The sequence below is a fragment of the Podarcis muralis genome, chromosome 2 (assembly GCF_964188315.1).
Source record: "Podarcis muralis chromosome 2, rPodMur119.hap1.1, whole genome shotgun sequence".
NCBI classification, from domain to species: Eukaryota; Metazoa; Chordata; class Lepidosauria; order Squamata; family Lacertidae; genus Podarcis; species Podarcis muralis.
In genome coordinates, this window is record NC_135656.1 from 111,354,746 (window position 1) to 111,367,029 (window position 12,284).

Consider the following 12,284-nt stretch of genomic DNA (forward strand, 5'->3'; position numbering starts at 1 on the left):
GAAACTGATGGATTATGTGGAATTGGCAAAATTGACACATAAACTGCGTGATAAGGACAACGGTGACTTTAAAAAAGAATGGGAACCTTTTACAAAGTACTTAAAGAAACAACAAAGTGAACTGGACTCCTTGGCAGGTTTTGAATAAACATACACAAATTTATTACAGTGGTACCCTGGGTTAAGTACTTAACTCGTTCCAGAGGTCCGTACTTAACCTGAAACTGTTCTTAACCTGAAGCACCACTTTAGCTAATGGGGCCTCCTGCTGCCGCCGCGCCACCGGAGCACGATTTCTGTTCTTATCCTGAAGCAAAGTTCTTAACCTGAAGCACTATTTCTGGGTTAGCAGAGTCTGTAACCTGAAGCGTGTGTAACCTGAAGCATATGTAACCTGAGGTACCACTGTATTGGTAACATATATGCAGATAAATTAAGGATCTTTACAATATGCAGAAAATAACATATGTTGAAAAACCAGAGAGAGGACCTGAGGGAAGTCTGGGGGTGTTTCTTGGGGAGGGAAAAACTAAGGGGAAAAATGAGGATGGTATGTTTTTGATAAACTGTTATGTTGAAAATTCTAATAAAAATTTTAGAAAAGAAAGAAAGAAATGATCCCTTTGTTACAGGGACTCTCTCAACAACACCATCATCAAAGTAAAGTCCCTAATTCTTTTGGGGAAAGCCACAACAGCTAAACATCAATTACCGCCCAGCATTTTTTAAAGGCGCTAAAAAATGATGATGATGATTAAGAATCTCTTGTGTGGATTCCTCCTTGGTGAATTCACACTGTGCAAGCCTGTGGGTGACTCCCAGGGATCATTAGCTCAGACACAGTTGGGAGACGTTAACAGCCAAATTACTCCCAAGTGCATCTGCGCCGATGCTAATAAGATGTTTTAAATGGAGACCTGCCAACTTAAAGGGCCCCCTCTGTGCTCCCACAGCTTCTATTTGCATTGAAGCTGATTCGACAGAGACGGTGGGCAGGTGTTTCTCCTGTTGCTTTCCAAAACACCTTCTTCCGTCCCCGGGGGGGATAATCTTAGCTGCTGTCATTATAAGAATTGGCCGGCCTGTTATCATCTTGCACCTTGAACTCCAGAATTGTACATGTACCAAAAGTTATTAATGAGGCCTCTAGAGGCACGTTGGTGGTGCTGTGGGTTAAACCACAGAGCCTAGGACTTGCTGATCAGAAGGTTGGTGGTTTGAATCCCTGTGACGGGGTGAGCTCCTGTTGCTCGGTCCCTGCTCCTGCCAAACTAGCAGTTTGAAAGCACGTCAAAGTGCAAGTAGATAAATAGGTACCACTCTGGCAGGAAGGTAAACGGCATTTCCGTGCGCTGGTCTGGTTCGCCAGAAGCGGCTTAGTCATGCTGGCCACATGACCCCGGAAGCTGTATGCCGGCTCCCTCGGCCAATAAAGCGAGATGAGCGCCACAACCCCAGAGTCGTCCACGACTGGACCTAATGTTAGGGGTCCCTTTACCTTTAGAGGCACGTTGCAGGAGCCACGATGGAACGAAGTTGCCAATATGACACACTACACAGCAACAGACTACACTGGTGTCTGCCTGTTGGGTGAAAAAGAAGGGGGACATGGGCTGCCCAGAGAAGCTGCTGCCTACCAAGTCAGACCTTTGATATTGTCAGTATTGTCTACAGCAGCTCTCCAGGGGTGTCAGGCAGGGGATATTCCCACCTTTAAGGGGCGCAGGTGGCGCTGTGGTCTAAACCACTGAGTCTCTTGGGCTTGCCGATCGGAAGGTTGGCAGTTCGAATCCTCGAGACAGGGTGAGCTCCCGTTACTCTGTCCCAGCTCCTGCCAACTAGCAGTTCAAAAGCACACCAGTGCGGGTAGATAAATAGGTACCACTGTGGCGGGAAGGTAAACGGCGTTTCCATGCACTCTGGTTTCCGTCACGGTGTCCTGTTGTGTTAGAGGCGGTTTAGTCCTGCTGGCCACATGACCCAGAAAGCTGTCTGTGGACAAACGCCTGCTCCTTCGGCCTGAAAGCGAGATGAGCGCCGCAACCCCATAGTCGCCTTTGACTGGACTTAACTGTCCAAGGGTCCTTTACCTTCACCTTACCTATTCCCACCTTGACCTGGAGATGCTGAATAGAGCATTATGGGGGGAATATGCTGGATCCTAACCCCATTCTGCCCAAACATGTGACCTGGAACCCAGTGCAACTTACACCAGCAAAGAGGGCAACGTGAGCCAAATTCTATTTTAAAGGCTTGTTTTCCTTCTGCTGGGCTTACAATGGCTCAGCTGACAGAAGCATTGCTCCTGTTCAGGCGTGCTTTACACCAGCTTCACCTAAACCGGCATAAATTGCGCTGGCTTCCCATAGTTAGGATTGCTCCCTCGTATGGCTACATCTGTTTAGGGAAGTTTTTAATGTTTGAAGTTTTATTCTGTTTTTAACGTTCTGTTGAAAGCCGCTCAGAGTGGGTGGGTAGAAATAATAATCATCATCATCTCTGCAAGTTGTTGACTCTTTCAGTGTGGTGTAATAAGAGTGCTGAACTAGGACCTAGGAGACCGGGTTTGAATCTCCACTCAGCCGTGAAAGTCAGAGCCTTGGACCAGTCACCATCTCTCAGGGCTGCTGTTAGGATAGAACGGGGAGGGACAGCTTGAGCTCTTGGGAGGAATATCTGGCATTATACAGAGGTACCTCGGGTTACATACGCTTCAGGTTACACACTCCACTAACCCAGAAATAGTACCTCGGGTTAAGAACTTTGCTTCAGGATGAGAACAGAAATTGTGCTCTGGCGGCGCAGCAGCAGGAGGCCCCATTAGCTAAAGTGGTGCTTCAGGTTAAGAACAGTTTCAGGTTAAGAACGGACCTCCGGAACGAATTAAGTACTTAACCCGAGGTACCACTGTATAATAGACAATACACTAAAATGGACTAAAAGGCAGAGGCTGCTAAGGGTCCCTCCAGATAAACCATTTATTGAGTATATATCCTGATTTGCTTGCACGCTGATTACAGAGAGGTTAGATTATAGCTGGCCATTTGTTTTGATTCATTTACGGTTCAGCAATGAGCATTCGTCCTGATGTTCTTGCAGGGTGTTTACACGACCTTTCTCATTCATCCACCCAAATCCCTAGAGGTATTTTGTCACCAGATTCCAAAATGCAAGTCTGTGGCTTTATTTATTTCTGTTTAAGTGGATTTGTTGCACTAGGGCAGCACAGCACTTTAAACCTCTTTAAGTGTGCAAACCAAAAGAAGAAGAAGAGGAGGAGTTTGGATTTGATATCCTGCTTTATCACTACCCAAGAGTGTCTCAAAGCGGCGAACATTCTCCTTTCCCTTCCTCCCCCACAACAAACACTCTGTGAGGTGAGTGGGGCTGAGAGACTTCAAATAAGTGTGACTAGCCCAAGGTCTCCCAGCAGCTGCATGTGGAGGAGCGGGGAAGCGAACCCGGTTCACCAGATTACGAGACTACTGCTCTTAACCACTACACCACACTGGTATGCAGCTCAGTCCCCTCCAGCAACCACTGACAGCTCAGAGGCACCCTGAGTTAACACCTTGGTTAACTACCGTATTTTTTGCTCTATAAGACTCACTCCCCCCCCCTAAAAAGTAAGGGGAAATGTGTGTGCGTCTTATGGAGCGAATGCAGCAGCTATCCCAGAAGCCAGAACAGCAAGAGGGATTGCTGCTTTCGCTGCGCAGCGATCCCTCTTGCTGTTCTGGCTTCTGAGATTCAGAATATTTGTTTTCTTGTTTTCTTCCTCCAAAAACTAGGTGCGTCTTGTGGTCTGATGCGTCTTATAGAGCGAAAAATACAGTAATTGGTGAAGTAATTTGGAGGACATGGTTCCCGATTTCGCATTCAAACAACAGAAACTCTGGGAGACGGGACTTTATTTGCACATTCTTTCCCCCAGCTAGTTCAGAGCTGCAAAGGGAGCATAATAGTTCAGAAACTTGACGGATTTGATCTTGAAGTCTCCAGCCACCGAGAAGAACTGTGCAGAATCCATTCCAAGCCGGTTGGGGAACTTGATCTCCTTGTTTCCTGGCATCGTCACCGTCACCGCCCTGGCGTCAAAGGAGATGGAGATCTAGCAAGGAGAAACCAATGACTTAGCCAACCTGGTGCTCACCAGAAGTTGCTGGAGTGCAACAGGTGTCAGCCAGGCTGTTTGCTGGGGTTGATGGGAGTTGTAGTTCTAGATAGACCTTTGGTGCAATGCTGTTCATTCTTTCTTCTCCAGCCAGAAGGTGGGAGCTGACTGAGGGCAGAGGGAAACTGGTGGAGCAAATGGCCCCAAATTGCAGCAGAGGCACTTTGGACAGTGCTGCATGATGCCCACTCTGGGATTACCAGAAGGGCTGTGTTTAGCAGATGTGGCGCCGGGGTGCAAATATCCACCCAGTGCCCTCAAATTACCATGGATGGGGGGGGGGGTGAAGCTGTGCACTGCCAGCCGGGGGACGACGACTATATGGTGCAGCTGGTGGACGTGCAGGGAAAGGGGAGGCCGCTGGCAAAGCCGCGCAGCTCCTCCACTCGCTGGGCACCCCTGAGGCCGGCGCCCTGGCGCAACGAACCACTAAGCCCTATGGGAAAGATGGCTCTGGTTACCAGGAATAGGGCATTCAGTGTGGCAGCACCACATTATCCAACTCACCTTACAAGGAACACAGGAAACGGCCTTAAAGCGAGTTAAGACCATTGATCGATCATCAAGCTCAGTACTGTGGTACCTCTGGATACGAATGAGAGCCGCTCTGCAGCCCCGTTTGCATCCTGAAGCAAACGCAACCCGCGTCTGCTTGTGCGCTGGTCGCGATTCGCCACTTCTGCGCATGCGAGTGACGTCATTTTGAGCGTCTGTGCATGCGCAAGCAACGAAACCCGGAAGTAACACGTTCCATTACTTCCGGGTCACCACGGAGCGCAACCCGAAAACGCTCAACCTGAAGCAACTTCATTCCGAGGTATGACTGTATTGTCTAAAGCACTGGTTCCCAATTGGGGATCCACGTAACCCACCCAGAAGGTCCATGGCAAATACCTATTAACACCCCGTTTTTGAGCACTGTGCTCTCAAGTGGATCATGTGACTTGTGCAGGAGTGTGGCCCGGAAGATGCGCATCCTGGTTTTGTGCTAAGACATGTTGGTGCCTAGGGCTGGGGGATTTCTGGTTTTGCAACGTCACAATATATCACCAGCTAAACATTGCGATATATCAAGATGTCTGAAATAAGGATAGAGCTATGTAGAGGCATTGGCTGGTTTCACGGTTTTCCCCACATTGTGATTTTTGCATAGTGCGCGCACACACATTTCACGATTCACCATGTATTGCCAGCTCAAAAACTACAAAACCATTATCACAATATGGACTTGAAACTGGTTTTGGACAGTATATCTATCGCCCAGTCCTAACACACATCACGATTCGCGATATGTTGCCAGGTCAAAAACTATAAACCGATTATCACGAGATGGACTTCAAACCGGTTTCAGATGATATTATTGATATATCGCCCAGCCCTAATGGTGGCACAGAAATATCAACATTTTCAAAAGTGAGAGAGTCTGTGGCTTGGGTTTTGGAAAAATAGAGGGTTCGCAGTACAGTGGTACCTCAGGTTACGTATGCTTCAGGTTACATACGCTTCAGGTTACAGACTCCGCTGACCCAGAAATAGTGCTTCAGGTTAAGAACTTTGCTTCAGGATGAGAACAGAAATCGTATGGTGGCAGCGCAGTGGCAGCGCTAAAGTGGTGCTTCAGGTTAAGAACAGACCTCCGGAACGAATTGAGTACTTAACCCGAGGTACCACTGTACTTAGCTATTTGGGAACCACTGGTCTGGAATGATTGGCAGTGGCTTTCCTGAGTTTCAAGCAAGAGACTTTTCCCGCCCTACCTGGAAATTCAAGGGATCGAACCTGTGACCTCTTACTTGCGAGGTCGATGCTCCACCCCTGAGCTAATGGCGTACCCCCATATTCACCTTGGCTTCTTCTCCCTGCTGGAAAGGGAACAGCGATTCTCGCAGCTCCTGGCCCCACACTCCACACGCCTTGGAGTTACACACAATGTCGCGTGTCTCAAACCGAGGGTTGAAGTGGAGGAGGAGGTTGTGGCGATCCCGGCCCAGGTTGATGTCAAACCTGTCATGGAGACGGAGGAGATACTGGAGACGAAACTCACATTTGATAGGAAGCAGCAGAACCCCACGCGGCTCAATCCCCCTTCAACCCATGTATTTTTCTTCTGCTTTATCAGTACAAACCTCTTGGCATCTGGGGTCACTCTCCCCATCACCAGGATCCCATCGCCAATCTTGATAGTCTTGTCGGTGACAGCCAGCTGCTAAAATAAGACCAAATGGCAGGGTTAGACCAGTCATGGGGAAACATTGGCCCCCTTATTACTTTTTTGACATACGATGTCCCATTTTTAGTTGCTACTTTAATTATAAAGGGACACGGGTGGCGCTGTGGGTTAAACCACAGAGCCTAGGACTTGCCGATCAGAATGTCAGCAGTTCGAATCCCCGCGACGGGGTGAGCTCCCATTGCTTGGTCCCTGCTCCTGCCCACCTAGCAGTTCGAAAGCACGTCAAAGTGCAAGTAGATAAATAGGTACCGTTCCAGCGGGAAGGTAAACGGCGTTTCCGTGCGCTGCTCTGGTTTGCCAGAAGCAGCTTAGTCATGCTGGCCACATGACCCGGAAGCTGTATGCCGGGTCCCTCAGCCAGTAAAATTGTTTTCCCTCTTGTTTTTAAGTTTCCATGCCTGGTTTGTTTGCAAATTCAAAAGCTCATTGCTTTAAATCATGGGTAGCTAAACTAAGGCCCGGGGGCCAGATCCAGCCCAATCGCCTTCTCAATCCGGCCCGCGGATAGTCCGGAAATCAGTGTGTTTTTACATGAGTAGAATGTGTGCTTTTATTTAAAATGCATCTCTGGGTTATTTGGGGGGCAGTGGAATTTGTTCATTTCCTCCCCAAAAATATAGTCCAGCCCCCCACAAGTTCTGAGGGACAGTGGACCGGCCCCTTGTTGAAAATGTTTGCTGACCCCTGCTTTAAATATTTCAGCTTCTGCTCCGACATAGATAATTTTCACAACATTTCACCTTTTGAAAAATTTGTAAGTTCCCTCTCTTTCTGAGCTATTTCCAACATTGTCTCTTGATTTTTCAACTCCTTTTGCTTCTTAAAAAGTGAATTCCACTGGAAGGGAAATACTCTCATCACTGCTTTTCCAGCATCCCACACTATCTTAATATCTGTTTCTTGGTTTAAGTTCAATTCAAAGTCATCTTTTAATTTTAGCTAGCCCTTTTCCGCTACTTATTTTTAAAGTAGGTATTCATTAAGTCTCCATCGAAATGATGTCTATCTGTCCTTTCTCCATGTAAATACTATCGCGTTGTGGTCTGAAAATATTCTGGGTTGAAAAGCTTTTCTACGGAGATCCACATTTGGAACGCTAACTTGGAACATTAAGTTGGACACTATGGGAGACTTATACAGTGGTACCTCGTGTTAAGAACTTAATTTGTTCTGGAGGTCCCTTCTTAACTTGAAACTGTTCTTAACCTGAGGTACAACTTTAGCTAATGGGGCCTCCCACTGCTGCGGAACGATTTCTGTTCTCATCCTGAGGTAAAGTTCTTAACCTGAGGTACTATTTCTGGGTTAGAGGAGTCTGTAACCTGAAGCGTCTGTAACCCGAGGTACCACTGTAATTGGAATAAAAAGGTAAATTAACTCATTGAAAGATTGAAAGACTGCTGCGCCATAAATCCTATCAAGACAAGGAGAGTTGGCGTGTGTTGAGAGAGTTGGAACAGAGCCCAGAGCCTGGAACATAAAATGGTGAAATGAAAGACTGAGATGACTACGCTAAAAATCAAGTAAAGGATATAAACACAGAATAAACTGCCTCCTGCATGCTAAAAGAAAGATGGATTTGTTGGACACGATAGAGTCATACACCAGGACTGTGAAGACTAAAAAATGGGTTAAGATCGGACTTATGAAATTGGGGAAAAACAAGAGAGATGGACGCAGGAACAACTGAAAGAGACTTTCTCCAGACATCCAGAACATGGGAAGTCCCGAAATTCTTTTAATTTGGAATGTATAATTGGGTTTGTTTATATTATGATGTGGCAAGATTTGATTTGATACAAATTGGAATATTATTAAATGAAAATTGGGGGGGGATTACGAAAAAAGAAAAAATGTTCTAGGACGGTTGAATGCCCATTTTTTGAATACAAGTACCGTAACGTGGGGGGAGCTGTGTGTTAAACCACAGAGCATAGGACTTGCCGATCAGAAGGTGGGCGGTTCGAATCCCCGCGACGGGGTGAGCTCCCGTTGCTCGGTCCCTGCTCCTGCCCACCTAGCAGTTCGAAAGCACGTCAAAGTGCAAGTAGATAAATAGGTACCGTTCCGGCGGGAAGGTAAACGGCGTTTCCGTGCGCTGCTCTGGTTTGCCAGAAGCGGCTTAGTCATGCTGGCCACATGACCCGGAAGCTGTACGCTGGCTCCCTCGGCCAGTAAAGCAAGATAAGCGCCGCAACCCCAGAGTCGGCCACAACTGGACCTAATGTTCAGGGGTCCCTTTACCTTTACCTTACCTTACCATAATAATGGGTTTTGATGGACAACTCCCATGATCCCTGCCCACTGGCTATGCTGCCTGGGGCTGATGGGAGTTGTAGTTCGGCAACATCTAGGTGGTCAAACATCATGGCATTGATAATGAGCAGGACCAGTTCAACATATCTCCCAAACAGAGGAGAGTTCCTGCCATGGTTATCTGCCACTACTTTCCCCAGACCTATCTACTGTTTTATATACAGTGGTACCTCGGGTTAAGAACTTAATTCGTTCCAGAGATCCGTTCTTAACCTAAAACTGTTCTTAACCTGAAGCACCACTTTAGCTAATGGGGCCTCCTGCTGCTGCGGTCCGATTTCTGTTCTCATCCTGAAGCAAAGTTCTTAACCTGAGGTATTATTTCTGGGTTAGCAGCGTGAAGCGTCTGTAACCTGAAGCGTATGTAACCCAAGGTATATTACTCACTCTCTCTCTCTCTCTCTCTCTCTCTCTCTCTCTCTCTCTCTGTTGTAGGGCAGGTAAAAGCAGAACTCAGCCAAAAGCAAATTTGCACTGTCAATCAGCTAATTGATGCCGCCAGTCAGCTGGCTGGTGCACTTGCAAACCCTGACAGCTTATCATTTGGCATGACACAGATGGCTTAATTTCTTCTTTTAAAAAATTGCATTTTCAAAAACAGGGACAGGTGCTACTAGCTCAGAGATGAAAAGAAGAAAGAGTCCCTACCAAAGAGGAATGGCAGACTAAGCTGATGGACTATGCCAAAATGGCAAAGCTGACTGGGAAACTCAGGAACCAAGAGGACAAAAACTTTTTTTAAAAAAAATTGGGGGAAATTTATAATTTACTGAGGAGACCACTGTAAACAGATGAAAACATTAGCAGGACTTTAATTTATTATTATTATTAGAATTTAATACCACTTGTAATGTAACAGGTATTATGGATAATATAAAGGTAAAGGTACCCCTGCCCGTACGGGCCAGTCTTGCCAGACTCTAGGGTTGTGTGCCCTAGGACAGCAAGAGGCCGGGGGCCAGCGCTGTCCGCAGACACTTCCGGGTCACGTGGCCAGCGTGACATCGCTGCTCTGGCGAGCCAAAGCCGCACACGGAAATGCCGTTTACCTTCCCGCTAGAAAGCGGTCCCTATTTATCTACTTGCACCCGAGGGTGCTTTCGAACTGCTAGGTTTGCAGGTGCTGGGACCGAGCAACGGGAGTGCACCCCGCTGCGGGGATTCGAACCGCCGACCTTTCGATCGGCAAGCCCTAGGCGCTGAGGCTTTTACCCACAGCGCCACCCACGTCCCATGGATAATATGGATAAATACAAAAAAAAAAAAAAAGATCACGAAATAATATGTTTTTGAAAATGTTCACACTAGGACCCAAGGAAGGGTTGGAGGGGAAGTCGTGAGATTCAGAGAAATCTCTTTAAATGGATATGGATTTGATATTGTTATAAACTTTTTTTTGTTTGTAAAATCTAATATAAATGAATTTTTTTAAAAAAAACAGGAACAGAACATATTTAAACCCCTCCTGTCCCACTTCTCTTTAAAAAAACAGGGCCATGGTAATTAAAAAAACAGGGCCATGGTAATTAAAAAAACAGGGCCATGGTAATTAAAAAAACAGGGCCATGGTAATTAAAAAAACAGGGCCATGGTTACTCACTTGTTACGAAAGAAGATCTCCAAGCAACTTACAACATAAGTACAGTGGTACCCCGGGTTACATACGCTTCAGGTTACATACGCTTCAGGTTACAGACTCCGCTAACCCAGAAATAGTGCTTCAGGTTAAGAACTTTGCTTCAGGATGAGAACAGAAATTGTGCAGCAGTGGCACAGTGGCAGCAGGAGGCCCCATTAGCTAAAGTGCTGCTTCAGGTTAAGAGCAGTTTCAGGTTAAGAATGGACCTCCGGAACAAATTAAGTACTTAACCCAAGGTACCACTGTAAACAAAACCCCCCACAATATAGGCATATTTACACAAACATGTCTATTATTAGAAAAATATACAAGCAGCTCTGCCACCCCAGTGAAGTTGCACAAGGGAGACTGAGTCACCAGACTGTTCTTTCTCCTACACTTTCTATAACGACTTGACAAAATTGCAATTTAATCTGCTCCCCCTAATTGGCATTATATAACCACATGCCCCCCAACAAACACAACACAGTACGGTAGTCAGCTAGAACTATTCCTATTGCTACACAGATTGGCCACACTGGGGAGTAACTTACATACTCCATAATTTTCTCAGAGCTGCTTCAAAAAAGACGCAGGAGGAATCCACGAAAGGGCTTCAAAGCCTGACCCTTAAAGCCGTAAACAGGAGTTTGTCCTTCCTCCTTCCATCCAATCAGAGGTGCAGGCCTGTAAACACCATGCAGTCAAGAGTAGGCGAGGCTGGTCAATGGAGCAGACTGGAGCCATCTCACCAGGTGAGTTCCTTCCAGACCAATTGTTAAGTGTTGTTGCAGGAATTTATGTATAGGTTGGGGGGGTTGCCCCTCCAGCAGATATCCAGCACATGCAGCCAACTACCAAAATCAGCACAATCACTTTTGTGACTTTTATGATTTGTCCCCACAAAACACAACATCACAGTTTCTTCCTATCTATTTTTGCTGCACGATACCAAACGTAACAATTCACTGATAAATGTATCTGTGTACAGTGGTGCCTCGCAAGAGGAAATTAATCCGTTCTGCGAGTCTCTTCATCTTGCGGTTTTTTCGTCTTGCGAAGCACGGCTATTAGCGGCTTAGCGGCTATTAACGGCTTAGCGGTTTAGCGGCTATTAACGGCTTAGCGGCTATTAACGGCTTAGCGGTTTAGCGGCTTTAAGAAAAAGGAAACAAACTCGCAAGAACTCGCAAGATGTTTCGTCTTGCGAAGCAAGCCCATAGGGAAATTCGTCTTGCGGAACGACTCAAAAAACGGAAAACCCTTTTGTCTAGCGAGTTTTTCGTCTTGCGAGGCATTCGTCTTGCGGGGCACCACTGTACTGGCTCACTGGGAAAACTTCAGAAATTCATATAGACATGTGAGCTCAGCTACTCAGCAGCCCCTCTGCCTGAGTGATAATCCCTGGCATCCTGATACCTGCGTGCCAGACAGGTAGCCATTCCAGAAATAACAAACCCAGATGATGACAAAAGGGTGTGATTAACTTGGCTGGGAAACAGGGAAATGTAAATACCTCTTTTGTTACACTTGATGGGTGTTTGGTGGAGGGCAAGGGGAACCATGGGGCAGGGGCCAGGATGCCCAGATTACTGCCACCAGACCTTCCCTTTCATGATGTAACCGTGATGTATTAGTGATGTAGTTTGGGGGGAACATGGAGATTAGCAGCTAATAAAAGCTTGGGTTCTCTTTTGTTCGGGGGCTTCCATCTTGTTCCACCTTGTGGCAGGTGGGAGTCCTGTCGCGACAGTCTTCAATAAAGACCAAGCCTACTGGCTGCTGTTTTGCTCTGGTATTCCTGGCTGGTGTACTTGTTTTTTGTCCAAGGGAGCCCTCGGATTTCTCCGTTAACAGTGTGCCATATATATATGTCTCTCATTTGCACAGCTCACTCAAGGGGAAGAATACCTTAAAACCTGCCATAACACCCTGAAGACGAG

At 46.7% G+C, this 12,284-nt stretch overlaps 1 protein-coding gene across 1 annotated transcript; it reads right to left on the reverse strand.

The window, feature by feature from the left end:
- Positions 1-3,795: 3,795 nt before the first annotated feature.
- LOC114592038 (16 kDa beta-galactoside-binding lectin-like) lies at positions 3,796-7,265 on the reverse strand. The gene is made up of 4 exons (XM_077923549.1): positions 7,260-7,265; positions 6,301-6,380; positions 6,019-6,178; positions 3,796-4,111 (listed from the first exon to the last, which is right to left on the reverse strand). Exons 1-4 carry the CDS (start codon positions 7,263-7,265, stop codon positions 3,935-3,937), a joined length of 423 nt encoding a protein of 140 aa, XP_077779675.1. The 3' UTR covers positions 3,796-3,934.
- Positions 7,266-12,284: the final 5,019 nt, after the last annotated feature.